The following is a 20884-nucleotide window of genomic DNA, read 5'->3' on the forward strand; positions in this document are numbered from 1 at the left end:
AGTTTCATATTAATTAGACACGGGTCCTTTCCACAGCAAATTCATCACAGCATTTGCCCTGTACCAATTTGAAAGAGACAAAGTAATCATAGCATTTAAGATGCTATAATTTCTTTTTTTCTTTTTTTAAGATTTAATATTTGTTGCTTTTTATTATTATTATTTTCATTTTGATATAACATTAATTGTCTTCCAAATATCTAATGTTTTAGGTGAAAAATACCAGGCAAATTTTTCTAGAAATAATCTAAATATTAGGTCATTTTTAAAAATTATCATAAAAATCTTTGGAGAAAAATACTCTATTAGTTTATAAATGAGTGTCAAACACATTTTTCCTTTCTGAATGCAGTTGTCCTGTCAGAGCTCTATGAGAAGAGTCATTAGTAGCTAAGTAGCTTCTTCATCTCAGTCATTTAGTTTGCAATCTCATTAGCTTTAAGGATCTTTGGCATTTCTGTTGTAAATATTGTCCAACAAGCAGTTGTGAAAAAAATGGATTATTTCATGGTTTGAGGGAGAAGCAAGGAGCTGGTGGCCCTTTTTTGGAAGGGAGGTTAAAAATCAGAAACTAACAGAAAAACCCTGATTTCACTGAAAGTAGGATTCATCCTCAGCAGACAGCCCAGCATCCAAATACACAAGAAAACAACAGAATCTCAGTCCTGTGTAATTTTTTTTCTCAGTTTTTTGTTTGATTGGGTTTTTTGTTTTTGTTACATTCTCTAACCACTTTTAATTCCACAGTAGGCTTCTGTTGCATTTTTGGCAGGCAATTTCACAGAAAAAAAAATATATATTTCTTAAGTAACTTTGATTCTTCCTTATCCTTTTTAGATAAATAGGTATTAATTTCAAATTCCCAGGTAATAGTTTCAAATTCCCAGCATGTGAGTTGGCTGCTTTCTCAGCACGAATAAATTTCGGATCTTACTTAAAGATAGCTTTGTTAATTAGTATTGACATTTCAGAGCCCAATGGCAGCTTCCTTCCTCATCAATAGTACTGGTGTTAGACACCGTATGAAACCCTTATGTAAGTATCTCATTGATTTCAGTCCTACTTTGCAAATGCCATACTGCTTTTAAGAGCATTTCTTTGTGTTACATGTAATCTGAGCCTTTAACTGTTCAGTGTAATTCATACAAGTGTATAAAGAATCCTCTCCAAACTCGATAAGCATAGTTTGATTTGGAATACCACCCATTATTTATGCTTAATTATTCGTCTCTAAAACGTTAAATACCAGTGATCTACACATACACATTTACTACTTCTCAAAAAATGACTTATTGATCTCTTATTACTCTATTTCACCATGTTTTAGATCTATCATACAAAATACAAACAGCACCTTTTTGTTTATATAACTATGGTTTATATGTATGAGTGAATGTACGCTTCATAAGTAAATACAGTCGGCAAAACAATTCTGATATTCCAAATTCACCATGTTTACAAAACTGACATTAGGTAAAACAGTTTTTAGATTTTAGTAATGTCATGAAACTTCAAGGAATTCAGTTATTTTCTCGTGGAGAGACAGCAATTACTTTCAAATAGCTCACTAGTCAAAGGGGTTCAATCCAGCTGTTCTCCTTTTGAAGTGAAGATTTGAACTAAAGCAGCAGTTTCAAGCAGGTCATCAAGGAAAAAAAAAAAACAACTTGCCAGGCTTTTAGCTTTAGTAGTAAATAGTAAATTCATTGGAAAAGATGGTAGAGACTGGAAACTTTTTAAAGATCATGGATTTCAAGGTCCAAGGACTCACTTTAACTTGTTATGACTATGAATTTAGTCTGGATGAACATTAAGGTTCATCCTTACTGAGTGAACTTATATTAGCTCAGATTTTAGTAGTGAACTTTTACACTTCTAAGTTTTGTACTGGTTACAAAAACAAAACAAAACAAAAAAGAAATAAAAATATTTTTTTTAAAAAAGGGAAAAGAATAACTGCTTCTGATCTTTATGGTGTTCTCAGTGTCTCAGTGTACAGGTCAGGTGCATCCAAAGATACACTGCTTCGGTTTGAGGTCACTTTGTATTTATCCATCTATCTTCAGTTTGTAGCATACCCAACTTTTAAGGATTCAAGGCTAAGTGATAGCATAGAATCACCAGAGATCCATTTTCATTGGAACATATCAATGACAACCTGGGATTAACTGATTAAACTATGAAAAAAATTAAAAGCTGCTTCAATAAGCAATGTGCTTTTTATGTGCTGAGAGCAAATGTAAGAAACCTGAACCACCCTGCCTGCAGAAGTTTCAGTTTCTGTTGTGTTCACTGCTAGAATTCCCATGCCAAGTGATAACACCAAAGCAAATTTCTAAACACAAGATTAAAGTTCATTTGATTTTGCTACTATATTCCTAACCTAACATGATGCAAATTTACCATCCTTTAGAGGACAGCTAAGAGTAATACATACAAAGCAACACATACAGCACAGTTTAACACAAACTGGACAATATCACATAGTGTGCTCAGTCCAGCCATTCCAAGTACAGATTCCAATTATTACATTAGAGCTAAGACTTTATGACATTTCCTACAAATGCTAATTAGCTGGTAGGTTAGGGCCCTCAGTCACGTAGCACTTCATCAATCACAGAGCTTAAACTATTAAAGATGGAAACCAACATTTTACATGAAAAGTTGTGTTGCAAGTCAAAGTAGAATATATTAGCTCCTTTACGTGGCTTCCTTTTACAACAATTCCCACAAAAGAATTTCCACAAGCTGTTGTCCTAATATGATCCAGCTCTACATTCTCCATTCTGTTCTTGTCTTAACAGCTACTGTTCTCAACACAGACTCAAAAACTTCAGCGTGTGTGTTTGTGCACATACGTGTGCGTATACAAATATCTACAAATTCCCAGAGTACAAAACACACCAGTTATAGTCACTGTATGAAAGTGAAAATTTGGGGTAAAAATGGATACAAAACAATTGTCATCCAGTTCAGCACTTCTGCCCCTCAACCTACATCTCAGGCATATTCATAGAACTTTGCACATTCTGGTAAGAAATATATAAAGAATTCTGAGGTCTGCCCCTCAGCATGCTAAACTGACAGATATGAGGTGTAAGACTAGCTTTGCCAGGTTAAACAGGGCTATTAAAACAACATACCCAACTTTACTGGCACTAAAATGAAACAGTGGTGCCAAAGATTCTAAAAGAAAGAAATATTAAGTAATATTGCACCCCTGACATTGACATAAGTTTATTATTACTCCATACCAATCTACCTTGATCCAAATCCTCTGAATGCTTGCAGTTCCAAAATTTGGCCTTCTTTAGGCCTACAAATTATATTAAATAGTGTGTTGTTTTTTAAATTTGCTTTAAAAATATAGCAAAATCAACAAATGGAAAGACAATGCATCATTAGCTCATTACTTATCTCATTAAACTTTTATGAAAAAAAAAAAAGCCTTATGTATGTTCCTACTCCATCCTGTAGGACTTACCATGACTGGTTTGTTCCCTATATTTTTGTTTCCTTCACATTTTTCAGTAGGGAGACTTCATGAGAAGGCATCTTATCCTCTAAGTAAAACAGCTATCTAAAAAGAAGAAAATTCTATCTTTGAAAATGAGCTTTCTTGGTTTTGCTTTGGACTCCTTTGTATTTTTCAACATAGTAGATAATAGTAATGTATACAAGAGAAAGAATATAGAATTAGACACTTCTACATATTCTTTCCCAGTCATTTCAGGTTATTACTAAGTGAAATTTTAAATACTGTATACACATTACTCCTTCTTCAATTACACAAATACAACCTGTAAAATAAATACTGTTTTAGGCTGAATGTAACACTTAAGCTGAGCAAAGAAAGATGTAGCTATCTATACTGCATCAACAAAGGCAACAAAATAATAGGTTATTCATCTGTCCTCGTGTCAAAACTAAATTACATAGAGAAAATCTGTCCCAGAAAAAAAAAAATAAATTATAATATTGCTTACATAATATAGTGCTTTGGGGGGGACTTAAAAACCACAAGAAATTCCTTTCATTTTCAAAAGTGGTTTTATGAGAGTAATGAATGGTGCAATGTCCTACTGGAATGTAAAGGACGGACAATCCACTAGAGGGCTGAACTGTTTCAGTTTGCGTGTAATCTGAGGTGGTGCACAGTGCTCTTTACCCGCACTGATTTCAGCATGCACACATACTTTATGAAGGCAGATTAATTTCTAAATATTCAACAACCAAATGATTGGCCATCATCATTTGAAGTGAAAACAATAATGGAAGAAGCGGCTAGATCAGAAAATGAGCAATAACTGGAGAAATTGAAGAGGAACAAGTAATCCAGGAAGAAGTAGAAGATGAAACATAATAGACTTATGTAAAGAATAAAATAACAGCAATCAATATGTAACAATTTTTTTTTTTAACAAAATATATTCTCAGATATGCTTGCTATTGGAAAGATACGCTGTCAAAGCTGGAAAGAAAAGAGGTTCATCCGAGAATTCAGAATAATTAATGTTGGAAAAGACCACTAAGGTCCAACCATCAACCCATAACCACCAGACTCACAAAACCATATCTCTAAATGCCACATTAATAGTTTTTCTTTAAAATCGCCAAGAGCAGTGACTCCGCCACATCCCTGGGCAGCCTATTCCAAACTTCTTTCTTAGATGATAACATACACTACTAGACTATTTGAGAATCCTTGAACAATGACAATTTTGATCACTGAATCCACATTCCTCCTATTCATCCATTTCATTTATCATTGTATTTCATCAAAATACAATGTCAAGTGCAGACAGAAGAGAAGCACAGATAAGCAATATGAACATATGAAATCCAGAGGAAAATCACTGTAGTATTGTAGAATAATGTGTCTATCAGCATCATTACTAGTAAAGAAAAGTTTAGGTTACTCTCTGGCAAGAAGTATCTAAAGAATAACTGATAATATGGACTGGACACTCTTTAACTGGCTGTAAATGGAGGAAAGAAAAACATATTTGATCCCACAAACATTTTCTTCATTTATGCTCTCAAGTGCATCTATATACACTGAAATGATGCAAACACACTCAATACATACTCTCTACCATAAGAAAAAGGATACGGTAAGTAAGCACTCTACAACCGTAGGTAGAATCCAGAGCTACATTCCCAAGAAAGTTCAACCCCACATCTCCACCACAGAGTGGAAACTGTAACAATTAAATCCAGCATGCAATTGAGCTAAATCTGTGGAAAATTAGCAGTAAGAATAATAAAGCTGTTTGAAGTGATCCTTCATTCTGAATATCTGTAGCCCATCCTGCATTGGAAAAGCAGATAATTGACATAATTTGGATTCTTTCCCCACTTCCTTTGCTCTCTCTACCAAAGTGTATTTACAGAAAAAAAAAGAAATGTACTAATCATTTAGAAGTCTCACAAATTTCATTTTGTTTGCTCTACTTGGAAAGACTAGTATTCAATGTTAGTAGGTATAAAAGAAACCCTGATGGCAAGGAGTAAGATTTGACAGGATTTTTAGGTCTTCATTTAACTGCTAGAATTTTTCCAAACTGCATCACATAAAAATTTGTAATAGAAATATAATATCATAGGAACAAAGTCATGAAAGATAACACACGTTACAGATCTACTTGACTACTATCAACTTAATCTTTGCAGTTTTTGTAATAATTTAAAAGTAAAATAGCTCAAGAAGTGTATTTCCGTTATAGGTGCCTCATGAGTTTTACAACATACTATTTCATCAGTGAACTTACCTTTTTTTGAAGGACATTAATTTTCCTTTCTTTTACTTCCAACATGTCTTTCATATCCCGAATCTCTCCAGCCAGGGTTCCTTTCTCTTCTGTGAGGTCTTGAAGTTGTTTTGTTTTTTTATTGAGAAACGTTTCTTTTTCTTCCAATCGTAACCGCAAGGCATCAACCTACGATAAGTAAATCAAATATATTTGGGTGTCAGTAAGGATGAGCACTATATTTTTCTTTCTTTATTTGCTTTTTGTATCACCTAGAAAACGTCTTTTTTTTAGTGTAGATTTTCTAGCTTCACCTTGGACCAAAGAAATTCTACACATATGACTCGCTAAAATGCAATTTTAGAGAAAGGAGTTTCAGCCACAAAGCATGATTAGAAAAAAAAAAGCAGAAGATTTGAAACTCTAAGATAAAACTCGCAAACAAATTATTCAAAAGAAATCATCTCAACTTATTAAATAATTAATTGAAAACAGCACTCTGTATCCTGTACTTGCCCATTAAAGCCATGAAGTGGGCAACTTGATATTACAGCCACTATCCAAAATTGGGCATAGATCAGTAATCTAGAAGCAGAACTATTCAACATAGCAAACAGGGAAATCATACAGCTCTTAGCTTTTCTCCAACATACATCTTGTAAGTCTCTTAACAAATGGATCTTCCTGTACTTTTCTATAGTAAGCACAATTCCCTGTCAGATAAAACAAGGGGTATTTTCAAAGATTTTCCTAAACAGAAGTAAGTAACTTAATAAAAGGCCTTCATAGTGTTAAGTGCTCTGGATTCCACTTTGCATTCCTTACGCAGCCTCTAACTCCCAAACTCGTCAGCATTACCAGAATCAGAGAGCGTATTCTTAGTGAAGTATTTTAGTTTTCCAGAAGGCTAGTTAACACACTGAAGCTTCCAGACCAGAAGAGTAGATGCTAAAAATACTATTACAGACTTGCTTCTACATTTGCACTTCTGCTCCATCTAGAGTGACAAAGCCACTACGCTGCACAGAGAGGCAACATGGGAATGGAGTACATTTGCAAGGTTTACAAGTTTTTAGCACAGCGTTATCATTTCATGCAAAGTAGATAATTCAGATAAAAACACTGTAATCATTCGTTACTGCTAAGACAGGTCTTCTTGTAAAGAGGCCATTTTTCTGATACCGTTTTCCCCTACAACTCTGAAATGAGGAGGTGTTCACATTAAGTGGATCCATACAGGCTTGTTTTGGCTGCTAAGCACACCATTGAGAAGACAAAGTTTGAACTGAAAATATACGATGTGGCAGTCTAGAATAATTCTCCATCTAGTAGGGAGCTGCAGGAAGTCAGGCGAGTGCGAAATTTTAGATTCACTAATCCAAATTTCAAACACAGAGATGTCAGAAAATAAAGAATTGGGGTTTAAAGTTTACATTACCTACAAATTCACAAAGTTTATTCATAGCAAAAGTTTAGATGGAAATAACTGAAAGAACTTGAATGTTAGTTTTGCATTTTCAGGCTGTACAGTTGGAATAGTCAGTAAGGGTCGTATACACTAAGCATCATTTTTTTCTACTTAATCAGAATGTTATTAAAGTACAAAATAATCAACACAAGTCTGATTTATTTTTATTTATATTCTTAGTTTTGTAATTCTAAAGTTATTGTGACCAGAAGTCTTTGCAATGCCATTTTAAAACTTGGCTTGGGACTAATTTAGATGATCTATTGGATCTCAAAATGCATGTTCTTCCTGCTCTTAAAATGGCTCATTGCTTCTCTATACACTGGAACAGAAAGATTTATGTTCTTCTGGATTTAGTATATTTTTAACATTTTTTACAGTATTGTAGTAGTAGTGTCTTGCAGTTTGTAAGCAGTGGGCAATATTAGATTCAAATGTGACTTTTTAACTTTAAAGAAAGAGTAGTAGCAGCTAACTTTCAGACTTCTTTTAATAAACACGGAAGACCTCATCTGAAACTCATTACCACATTTATTCATTTTTATACTTAATCACTTATTTGGTGCATGTCGTTAAGCAATCCCTTATGTCAAATCACAAAAATCTCTGCTGTGCCTTTAAGCTGCAGCTGAGAAGCTCATCATAACCTGCAGCAGGAGTTCTAGAAGGGGTTTTCTTCATTCAGGCATTGCAAGTCTCGTTTGCCAAATGCCACTAAAGTAGAGGCTTTGTACTTGACTTTAAAGGGAGTTGGAAGTGATTAGAACCACAGGTAAACAAAGCACTGATACTGCTCCCTGGGGACTGGGATAACAGTAGCTTACACCCAGACTTGGCTGAGCAGCACTTTCTAATTCAAAAGCCATTCCCCTGTCCTAAAGGCTCTGCAGATGGTTCTCACTCTTCACAAATGTGTTTGTCCCAAATTTCCAAGAAAATTTTCTTTCACCAGTTTATAACAAGGCTGTTAATTCTATTCTCTAGCAAACATATAAACATTCAGCCTTGAGGAAGGAAAGAAGATGCTCCATTCCAGATAGAGACTTTCCTCATTCTGACCCACAGAGACAAAACATGGTCTTACACCACACACTCTTACTCAGGGACTCTGACACTTCCATAACACCCCATGATGTCACATCTGTGCCACAGCAAATGCACTGTCATCTGCTACAGCCCTTTCCAAACGAAACATAGGTCAGCCACTGATTGATCCGTTCCAGCTGGAGTTTGAGTTCCAAAGAATTAGGAGAAAATTCCTTCCTAAAGGATTTCCACCCTTCTGGTGAAACAGAAATCTTTCTCTGATATGAAGCTACTGACCCGGGTTGTTGACAAAGCATTTCCCAGGTTTCAATCCAGATCACAGTGATTCAAATTAACCTTTTGCAAATCATACATTTTCCTAGTGCCTTTTTTTTTTTTTTTTTAAAGACTGTATTTTATTTGATGTTCCTTCTTTCCTCCTCTGTAGAGCAAAATTTAACCTCTCCTGGGCAAAACTATCATACATATCAAAGCCAAGCCCATGCAAGAGCTGAAATTAAGACCTGTAGGATTAGAAAAGGAGACTATTCAGCTCACAGCATGCCTTTTAATCTGTGTCATCCTTTTCTCCTTGCAAGTACAATCTCCAGCCTGCTTTCTCAGAAAATATTTTTTGAGGGAGTCAAATTAGATTGTGCCCTGACACTAACGTTGGGAAGAAAAAAGTCTCCTAACTGTATCTATACTTTCTTACATCCGCAAAAAAAAACAGTGGTCAGATATCTTGAAACTGTTACAACAGAACTCTAACTCAAAAAGACCACCTACACAACGAAGGCTTAGATATTTTGACAGAACAGGTTTATCATCTCCCAAACTAACAACATACAGTAATGAGCCATTCTAAAATCAGAGCTTTGTGCCAGTTTTCAAGGAGGCAGAAGGCTGAGCCAGTGCCAGCCTGGAACAGTGAATAGACAGCTCATCCTGTGTGTGGTCTTAGGTGTACAGATTTATTTTCTATACACAGGAATGCAATGTTAAGATTTACAAGAACAGTGGTTATGTCAGTCATTCTTTCCTTCCTTAAATTCTTCCTTCTGTCTCCAGTAAACACAAACCAAGACTTTTACATTTCTCATGACACAAAATAAAACTATCTCAGACTGAACTGCACGCAACCTTTCACTATATACTATCTGTTCGGTGCTAAGCATGTATGACATCATTACATATGTCAATTACAGACCTCCAGATGGTGTAAAACCAAAGAGTTGTTAAGTCAACTCCTCATCTTGTGGAAGACAAGAAGCAAAATACAAAATATACTACTTCGTTTAAAGCTAAGATGAATATGCCAGTATTAGAAATATTTTCCCTGAAAATGGTACAGTGAAATCACTTCTACCCAAAATAATAAAGCAATGAATATTTTAAATAGAGCATGCCCGTACACTAGGAGAAATGTCTGCCACTTTTGTTACTCCTTCTTTTATGTCTGTAGCATTTTAAACAACCTGAAAGGAAATTAAATACAGGTCACTCCACAGCGTCAGATATATATTTTTATATTTGAAAGAATAAGGATTTCTGGTATACAAAAACCTTCTCTTTGGCTTTTCACTCAACACTATGTAATTTTAAGAGTTCTTGACTTATTTTTCCCCAAGATTTGGCAGTACATTTGCTAGTAAAACTTGGCAATCTGAAGAATACCATCATTTTCCAGAAAAATAAAGCAAAAGCAGATCTGATAGCTAGCACATAAAGTATTTCAAAGACTTCTGTCCAAGTAAATTGCTTTTTAATTTTGTCTAACTTATTTTTGCTCATCAACTACTTATTTAAACTATTTAATACAATAAACTCTGTCACTTGCTCTAGAAATATACAAAAACTTCAAAACTGGGCTATGCTAAGAAAAGTCCACGTAAGTGCTAAAAATTGCCAAATTCGAAGTCAAACTTCATAAATCTTCGTGTCATCACCCGCCACTCATGACCAGTTCCAGTAGTGACGTCTATTTCTTGAAGTTCCTTCTGTTAACTGTGTGACTTAAATGCCATATATACATCATTTATGAAAGTGGTTTTAGTGTTATGGAGTTCCATGAGGAAGTAAAATGTGAAGAAGCACTACTGTGTTTCACTGTTAGAATTATTTATTATACCAGAATAAATGAATATATTTAAAGCCAAAGTTTGGTTGTATTACTTTTTTAATTAAAGTAAATCTGAAGCTACTAGTTAAGCACCAGTACACTGCAGTACCACACCTGGGGTAATAGAAAAAGCAAACTGCAGTGCATTGTCTCTCTCCCTCCTAATCCCATTTCTGTTCCAGCACACACTATATTTGCTTTTCTATCTCCCAGAGCTCTTCTTTTTCCACTGGAACAGTTTACCCAAGGAGGTTTTGGATGCCCCATTCCTGGAAGCATTCAAAGACAGGCTGAATGTGGCTCTGGGCAGCCTGGTCTGGTGGTTAGCGACCCTGCACAGAGCAGGGGGGTTGAAACTAGATGATCACTGTGGTCCTTTTTAACCCAGGCCATTCTATGATTCTTTGTCCTTTTGTAGTATTATTTTCTCCCTTTGTGATGACCACTTCAGGTTCTATGGAGTTGCTGACATGATTGTGTACTATCCTAGCATATTATGCAGTTCTTTTTAAAGGGATAACTTCAGTTAATCAGAAAAACAACTATTAAAGACCTTAGTACTTGTATTTCTATTTACACAAGGAAATATAATGTACTGGTATCTTGACACTACAGACATCTGAATTTTGTATGGTTAATATGCTTACCACTTTCTTTTTCCAAATTGAAGTTCAGAGTTAACTAGCTTTTTTCCTTATTAGAGGAAAACCACACTTTTAAGCATTATTTCATGTTGCAGCTTAGCCCAGCAGGCAGCTCAGCACCATGCAGCACTCTCCAGGTGAGATGGGGGACGGAATCAGGAAGGTAAAAGTGTCAGAACCCACGGGTTGAGATAAAGATACCATACTAGGTAAAGCAAAAGCTGTGCATGCAGGCAAAGCAAAACAAGGAGTTCATTCTCTGCTTCCCATCAGCAGGCAGAAGTTTAGGCACTTCCAGGAAAGCAGGGTTCATCACACGTAGCAGTTTCTTGGGAAGATAAATGCTATCACACCAACCATCCTACCCTTCTTCCTCTAATATCTGAGTATGATGCTATGAGTGTAATGTCCCTTTGGTCGGCCTGGGCCAGCTGTCCTCGCTGTGCTCCCCAAAGCTTCTTGTGCACACCTACATTGCTCACTGGCAGAAGTTTGTTGAGAAAAGTCCTTGCTCTGTGTAAGCCCTTTTCTTCAACAACTAAAACACTGCTCTGTTATCACCACTGTTTTCATCAAAAATCTACAACGCTGCATTGTATGAGCTTCCATGAAGAAAATTAACTCTATCCCAACCAAAACCATAACATTTCAACCACTTTCTCATCCCTATTGTTCTAGGCACAGTGGTTGCTCTACTTTTTATTTTAACTCAGCAAATTCTGTTATTGTAGAGCTGATAATTAAAAGGCTTTGCATTCTTTAAAGAACCTGTTTGACTGTCTTCTTTTCACTGCTTTAGTATCTAAGAGCTGACAAATGGAAAGGGACACAAAGCAGCTGAGCACGTTCAAGCCGTTCAGGACACAGTGAGCAACTTTATGGAGTGATTTATAACACAAGATGAGGATACGTATGCTCATCATAGCAAACTCATAGCATCTCATACCACTGTCCCCATGGTGTCATAAGCTCTTTCAATTCCTACAAGCAAGTATGGGGCAATTACTTGCTGGCATGATGCATCCATCACTTATCCTCCTTTACCTACTCCTCAGAAGATGGCATCCAGGTGGTCCAAAAAATCCTGGCCTCCCTCCCAACAGCTGTCTGTCACAATCTCTACTAATTAATCACTGGTTTTTGATTGTTGGTTGTTTTTGTTTTTGTTTTAAACTCTCTTTTTATCCTCTAGTCCAGATTATGTCCTCCTTTAAAAGAGTAAAATAGTAATACAAATCAATATCAGACAAACCAGAAAAGGTCTTAGCTGCAACGAAGAGCAGACAAGATAAGAATGGTTCCCTCTGGCACTTTGAAACCCATCCTTGTGGAGTACCGTATGCCACAAGGAATTCTGATTGTGTGGCTTTTCAGTCAACTGCTTAATAGCTATTTTCTTCAAGTAAATCTTCACCTATCCTTGCCACAAAAATTAGGCTTAAAGCAAGTAGTCCAAAGTTTGGAATTTAATATTCAGTTCAGTTCCAGCAAATTTTGAAAAACACATGGGAATTGTAACTCATGTGCTAATACTTAAAGTTTTTGTTAATAAAACTTCCAACACTAACCTTACCTCATTGAACTTACCTCACTGATTTTATGCTCGCTATAAAACTATAGCTGTCATAATATTTTTGAATTACCGTGAAAGGAAGTCAGACATTCCAGAGTCAATGTTATTTAGCAACATTATGATAGTTATAAATTCAAAATACTTAAAACCAATTTACAAAACTATCAATCCAAGTAGTTTTTAACTTTTGAAATTTGTCTCCAATAACATCCAAATTTTATTATACTTTAAGAGATTAATAGAAAGTGAACTAAAAGGCCATAATAGGCTTTTTTTTTTTAAAGTCAAGCCAATGCACTCTGACTGCTTCATGAAAAAAATGTACTGAATTCCATGATAATATTAAAAACAACAGTAAATATTTCTTCATTTCATATATGATAAAATCAAATTTTTATATCAATTGCTTTTCTCAGTTTAATTTTTTCTTATAGTAAAAGTCAATTATTGCAAATAGCTGACATAGCAATAAGAGTGATTTTTAAAAAGCACATTGAAGTTTATATCTCAGGACATTCAAACAAAGAAGCTGCCAACAGTTAAAGCTCTTCAGTCGAACTAGAGTCCATGTTAGCTTGCAAGGATGAGAGTTGTACATTTGACCTCACTCCCTCTCCCATTTTCACATATCTCAGAGGAGATACTTATGATTCACCTTGCTCTGCGACTGGAACACCTGCTTATGTCACCCACCTGTTTGTCTTATATTCCTTCATCGGTAAGTCCAGCTGGCTACAGGCTTGTCTACAGGCTTATCTTCCAGAATATATGGCCAGCTCATAAATACAGTGACATAAAACAGCTTGGACAATATTTTTCATTTATTCATAAGAACACAGAAAACAGAGAAGAAGGTTAAAATAATAAGCTGAACATACATTGTTTACTTTAAATTTAACAGTGTTTTCTTCAAGAAGTATGCCATTTTGGCTTTTGTATCTCTCCCGCCCATATTCTCTCAGAGCCCAGGTCATAGGCTTTTCTCTGGAAACTGCTGCATTTGTTTCAAGACTGTATCTGTTTCTAACTGCCTGTAATCTCTTCGATTAAAAAATGTCTGATTTTTTATAAGCGGCCTCAGATATTTCAAGTGAAGAAACACCATCTCAGTTAGTCTGTATTTCTACGTAAATCTGCTGGTATGTCTAGATGCAGGGATGATACACAGCAAGGAGCAGAATGCCACTTGCAAGCCTGCCAGTCCAATCTGAAGCTCTGCACTTTCCTTAGGACTGGGACCTGCAGTGGTGCATAGGGAACTGAGCCCAGGAAAGAAGAGTGAACCTCTCATAGCTAGGGCCCCTGCAATATGAGTCAGATCCATGTGCAAGTCTAATAAAAATCTATTGCTGTTTATGTACAGATCACATGTGCAAGGCAGAATATCATGCTGGGTTTGCTGCACAAACATTGCTACAGTGAACCCCACACACATTACTTTGCTGCACAGATGACGTACAATAAGGCATGCATCCATCATCTAGTTCATACATACAGATTTGATACATCTCAAAGATGTATAAGACATCAGTGTGAAATTTTGGATACTGTGATATGTGAGATTAGCTAAGAGATTATCAAAACTTCAGTTTGTGAGAAGCAGAGTAGAGTTTGTTTCCAACAAGAGAACAGCTATAAGAAATAATTGCAAATAGGAGGCAAGAAAACACCTTCCTCAAATCTTAACAGAGTACAGTGTGTTACTACACTAGATGGATGAAAAGATGATGTGGAATATTTGGCATTTTACTAGTATACTCTGAAGAGTTGACATATAAATTAGTAGGCCCATTTTGTTTTTTCTGTTACTTGCCCATAAAAAAAGTTAAAAACTTCACTGAAGACACAGTTTGTCAATGTCTAGCATATTCTTCATATTTACAAATATCTTCTAAAGCTGGTAGTACCCAGCCAAACCCTCCCACAACGAGGCTTTAAAAAGATAAAAGGATAAAATCATTACAAACCCTAGCTGGCTGAGCTCTGTCCTAGACATTAAAAATAAGAAGATACATGTGCTAGCAGAAAAGTTACAAATCAACTGCAAAAATGAAATCCTATCTTACATTCTTTGTTCAGTGAGACCAAGGACACAAATTTCTGGAATTCAGAAGTCAGGTCTTCTAAAACAAAAACTGAGACAGATTAGACAATTTGATTACATCTTTCTAGAAATAAAACTAGAAGTTATGAAATCTTAAAGTTCCTTACTCAGTACAGAAGCATATCTTCAAAACCATTTGACAGATGTAATAATTAATGAATGATATTAAAACTAATTAAAAGAAAAAGGAAGGGGGAGGGATAGAAAGTTCCCTAATTGGACTCAAAAAAAGACTAATTTGTTATGCAGTAAGGTAGATCCTTGGTAAAAGAGTCCACAAGATATTGACAAGATTTTTAAAATGACAGCACGTGCATTCTAAGCTACTGAGGATTGTAGCAATAAACAGTTACTTAAATAGCAAAGTTCACATACCATTCTCAGACATCTTGTTTCAAGCAAAGGCAAAATGAATTCTATCTACAGAAAAATTCTTATGCTTTCTGCAAGTGGTGGGTTGATTTGAGTTAGGGGCCAACTTCAAAAGTATGTGTTCCAAATCAATCAAGAATAAAAAATGTTATCTACTGTGGCGTTTGTAAGGGCTACTTTTTTAATGAGATTTCTTTTTGAACTAAGTAGGTGAGTTGAATGGCATCAGATGCTGATACTATCACTGATTTATTCTAACTATGAAATCCCAATAGAATTGTGCTTCCATAACAAGTCCTCTGCACTAAAAATAATCTAAACAAATATTTCAAACTCAATTAATAATGATGAATCCCGTTAGCAGTGTGGTAAAATCTTTGTTTTTCAGTTACAGAATTAACACACCACACCCAGGGAAAGAATAAGTGCTTACTACGTGCAACTTTCAAAGTCTAATTCTTTCACTGAAGGAGGATCAAGAATTGAGATTCTTTTTGTGGAGTAAATAAAGCTTGGCATGTGAACTTCAGAAGAAATTCTAAGACTAAAGACCACAAGGTAGAAAAAGAAAAAAAAAGATTCAAAGGATAGCAAAGAAAAATTTTTTAATACTAGGTGAAAAAGAAAACCATAATAATGGCTAAAAGATTTTAGGACTTGAGTGAACAAATTAAAAACTTCCAGCATCACCTCAATATGTTGTCTGTACAAGTTACTGCTACTCAGGTGAATGACAGTGTTGACTACTCTATACAAAAGATAATCAAAAAGAGAACAGGATCTCACTTAGTAGCTCATTTAAGAAATACAGCTCTATTCTGGCAATAAAGAACAACAAAGGAACCAACATTCTTTTATAACCTGATAGAACAGAAAAATGCCATGGCCATCATAGCAAGGTATTATTCAAAATGAAGGATTCTGACTGTACAAAACTCAAAGCAATATTTAACACTCCTGTGCATCAGCATTGCTTGATTTTAGCAAAAAGTCAACTTCAAAAATTGGAAAATCCATTCCAGTACAGCTCAACACTAGCAGTGGTTTTGGACAGTTTCATCAAAAAAGTGTCTGCTACAGGAACTTGCTGGTCTGATCTCATAGGAAATCAGGTGTGGCAGTTCTCCAAACTTTTCCCATCAGTGCCTGACCCAAATAGTAAAATGCAGACATAGAGAGACTACTACTACTACTACACAGAGAGGCCAAGAGAAGCTAACAGGGTATCTCAAGAAAAGACTATTGTCTATTGTAACCAAATTAATTAGTTTGGTAACTATTGTTTCCAAATTAGTTACTCCTTTTCTATGTCATCTTAAAAGTAACATTCTTGAGGCATTTTAGGAAGAATTGAAGAAGGAATTATATTCTAAATCACTGAAGTCATCAAATGAGATACACCATCTCATACTCTGAATGCCTGAAAAAAGCTGACTGACACTGATGACTAAACAACACTACAAAGAAATGCACAAGACTGGAATTAGGGACATAAAAGCAACATCCTTTGTATAAATACAGTGTCTGTAGTACAGGTTACATGGAAAATTAAAAGAAAAAAGATATACTGGAATGAATTCAAATGAGTAAACTTAAGTTGTGGGCTTCCTAACATACCAATAGAGGTAAATTTGTGAAATGTTTATACTAATTGCAGTCTGCTAGATCTGCAAGCATTTCGTGATATAATCTTGCATTTAAAACTGAGCTGGAAGCTGCAGATTTACTACAATCATATTCCACCTGGGAGACAAACTGTTTCTCATGACAGAATAACAGGAAAACTGATATATGCTGCTTTCTTAACAAACTATGTGAAGTTAGATATGAAAACAAACTATCACAAAACTGATCTTATACTGTCAGATATGTAAGGGGTATTTTCACAAAACAAATCAGCAATGAAATAACATTGAAACTAATTTCAGAGAATGACCTGATACCTACAAGAGCCAACGGTGGCAGCCAAGGTACTTTAACTAAATAAACAAATGAAAAAAGATGATCCTCAACTGGAAAACCTGATTCAGTAAATAAATGCAGAAAAGATAATCCTCAACCAAACATCAATTTTCAATGAGAATAAAAGCCAACTCTGATTCTTCCAGTACAAGAAACTCAAGAGCCCTTAACCATAAATTCCTGGATACCATCACATTCTTTCCTTCTCCAAAATGTCTAAGATGATACTGGCTAACATGCAAATGTTATTAGATTTCAAACAGAGTGACTTCATGAACCACAAAGCCATGCTTGATCCTGTGCTGCATTGGAACTTGAATGGAAAAATCATTAAACAGCAGTGAACTACAGTGAAATAGCTTGACAGAAATCTTCCCTCCTTTCCCATCTCTCTTCAAGGACCCTCTCATCTTATAATACAATATAATTATAATACAATATGAAACAAAACTATGGCTAATATATACCAAATACAACCAGACTGTCATAGAGCAATAATCCCAGTCTTGTAAAACATGGCCCTCTACATCCTGCAGAGGTATCACAGATTTTGGTTCAACATACTATTTGCTCTAAGGAAAAAGTACCTGGCCAAAACTTAACTACTACTGTACATAAAAATCAAGACACAAAACAAAACATTGAGGAGGGACAGTGATTTAGCAACAGTAAAACAATGACAAAGCAAACTATTTGTTCCTGATATCTCAGTACTCTAGGGAATCCAGCAAAAACTGTTTCAAATGAAATACCTGAGAATTTATAACTCTGTCAGGTATTAAAACAGCCATGCAAAATGCTTTACAGGACAATTTTGAAGACCCTTTGTAGCATTATCAGTTAATTGTAATTAAAATGATGGTCACCAGGACATCCAACCTCCTCAGGATATCCAACAAAGCTGTTACTACCTTTACCTCGATATTTACATTACAGAAGTTTTAGCTTTCAATCCTAAAGGGCATAAACCTTAAACTTTGCACATTTCATCTATTTATATCACTACAGAATTCAAGATCATCTTAATCTCCTTAACATTACTACTGGTTCCAGCATGATGCATCTCTGAGATCTCCATTTTGAGATATTGTGAGTGTGCTTCCAAAGTTTAGTGAGTTATGTAGCAAAAATATTAAGTAAGCCTCACTGCAACATTAGGTCTTGACAGGCTTCCAAAGAATACTTCCACAGTAATTTTCTCCTACCACACTATCTAAACTGTTTACCCAGTAGCTAACATTTCACCAAGCCATTCTTGGATAAACCTCAATTTTCTCTAACTTCAGTAATTTCCAGCATCATACGGCATCAAATGCCTTACTAATACAGCTAGATTAGACATAATATGTTTTCTTTGTCTACAAGACAAGCACTTGTATCAAAGAAAAATACTGAATCTAGTCTAATTCTCTTTACAGCAAATTCAAAGGGAGATATTCAGGATAACATTTTCACTATTTTTTTTAAGCCTGCTATCTAATCTGGAAATTTAAGTCTTATAATCCAATTTTAAAGCTTCTGCTTACCATGCAGCTGCAAACTTAGAGTTACTATTTTGTTCCAAACAGAACATCACCAGAATTCCTGCTTTTTGAATACAACAGGATTTTAATCCTTTGAACTGAGGTTACTCTTAAATAAGAAGATATATGGGACTGTGGAGAAGATTTTGCTAATATGTCGGAGAAAGTCATATAAATCTCTGCAAGAGAGTTTATAAAAAATTATTGCATAATTTGACTTAATATTCATTTTATTCTATGTATGTATATTCATGTAAATATGTGTAAAGAAGCATTACCACTAAAAACAGAGTATACAAAATTTAACTCTGAAGTAGGAACTACGTGAGAGAAGATCTACTAACCATGGAAACTACGTATTAATATGAACATTCACTTTCCAGTTTCTGACAGTTGACAATGACTTGGAGCCTTATAAGTCTGTCTTTTGAGAAAATTCCAAAAATAAATAAATAAATCAAAGAAGTATAATTCCTCATCTGTTTTCCTTTGTCTGGCAAGCATTTTGAAATTTTTTTTCCAGACAGATTATTCTGTACATGGGTGGAACCCTGCTCCCTTTTCCCTTCAAAAGACTGGGAAAAAAGATACATTTCAACAGGAAAATTCCAGATAAAGAATGAATCTTAATGTAAAGTCAAGCATAAATTAACTACACAGGACTCTGCCCTATGCTAATTTAATTATATTTACCAGTGCTTACTTATGAGTAACATAACACTATCCTAAGAAGAAGCAAAAAATAAAACAAAAAAAAAAGTAACCATGACTTTTCCAACCTCAGAAGAGGATACTTAAAGAACTGCTAATATTTCCCACCATCGCTGTCATAATACCTAGTGGCTTTCACTTAATAATCCCACATAGTGACAAACATTTCACACAGTTCAATTAAACAACACAATGCTTCAGAGGATTTAATTTCCCAGTACTCCTTTAGTAAGAAAGTATAGAGCTAGAAGTTAGAGAATAAAACCAACCACTTACAAATTTATTGAACATAAATCCAATTTAAGATTGCATTAGAAAAGCACATCTGTCGATGCATAGGTGTATTAGCTCATTATAGCTGAAAACTAAATACATCATGGGAAAGTCAGCCTTTCTCCTTCCTGCACATATTATACCATTAGTAAAAACTCTGCAGCCTGCAAATTAGCTAGCACAGATGCAGTTAAGTGCCTCTGTAACTGAAACTTTCTAAACTCTTCCATTATTGATGCAGGAAGAAATATAACCCTCTACCCTCAGTCACCACTGCACTAGACAGCAAGACCTAACAGAAAAGCTAAAGAAAAGGAAAATTTTCTTTACTGGATGTTGTATATAGACATGATCAAGAATACTTAAAAGTGTCCAAATGGATGGACTTCTGTAATCTTATTTTTTAATATAAATTATTACTTGGCTTAACTAAAAAATGTTCTTCTTCAGTACAATTACTAATTATAAACAGTAACAGAAAAGGATGGAAGTTATATTTATATAAATATATATATGAACTTTTTCCTGCGAACAAGATAACATTAAACAGCCAGGGAAGACAAAGGAGCACTCAATTAGTCTGGAGATCACATGTTATACAAATCACTATGCCACTGACAAATAGAATACTTTAAAACAAAGACAGAATCCTGTCAGTACAGTCAGAAGGAAAGAAGCAGGAGTGACAAATGGCTATCAGAACTCAAATCTCAATATAAAGAACACAACCTTTAAATGATAGATAACTACCATTCTGTGGTTAACATTTCGAAACTGAGTTGCAATCTACAAGACAGGTCTAAAATTTTCTCCCCTTAAAGACATTTATTTTTACATAACTTCAGAATTTTTCTTTCAACCACATCACTGTTGGGTGAGACAATTGTACATCACACAAAAAATTCTAGTCTGTCTTTTAGCTTTTATTAGCAGATGCCTAATTATGCCACTATAACAAATATCTTTGAACTGTTTAACTTACTAATAAAGTTAAAAGCAAAAATACTAAAATCCTAAATATGTAATTCATAAAGAAGCATATTTTCCTTAATTAATTTTCTCAAAGTTTACAATATCTGTACTAATTCTCTGTAACTAGATATGTTCTGCATCCATTCTCTGTGAATCTGTGTAGAATAAACATTTGAAACATCTTAAGGACTAACTAAAACCATCCATCTACTACGCTGCAAGGCAAATGATTTTTGGATGTTTTGCATTTTTATGCTAAGTAGTGCAGCTGCAATTCATAAAAAGCAATCAAGCTAATTTAAGTCAATCATGTCCAGGAGGTTCTCATCACTTGTATTAAAATGCTCTCACACTCATTTTAAGGCTCTACCACAGCAAGGAGCT

At 35.0% G+C, this 20884-nt stretch overlaps 1 protein-coding gene across 3 annotated transcripts in view; it reads right to left on the reverse strand.

Moving 5' to 3' along the window:
• ERC2 (ELKS/RAB6-interacting/CAST family member 2) overlaps positions 1 to 20884 on the reverse strand; it is a 437668-nt gene that overhangs the window by 295432 nt on the left and 121352 nt on the right. For all 3 annotated transcript variants that reach the window (XR_004161299.1, XR_004161298.1, XM_031555549.1), the window contains one exon: positions 5772 to 5939. Coding sequence is in view for 1 of the 3 variants with exons in the window: in XM_031555549.1 (XP_031411409.1) it covers positions 5772 to 5939 (168 nt within the window). In the remaining 2 variants the exon portion in view is untranslated. The remainder of the gene's footprint in view (positions 1 to 5771; positions 5940 to 20884) is intronic.

This window comes from Meleagris gallopavo, chromosome 14, assembly GCF_000146605.3.
Source record: "Meleagris gallopavo isolate NT-WF06-2002-E0010 breed Aviagen turkey brand Nicholas breeding stock chromosome 14, Turkey_5.1, whole genome shotgun sequence".
Lineage (NCBI taxonomy): Eukaryota > Metazoa > Chordata > Aves > Galliformes > Phasianidae > Meleagris > Meleagris gallopavo.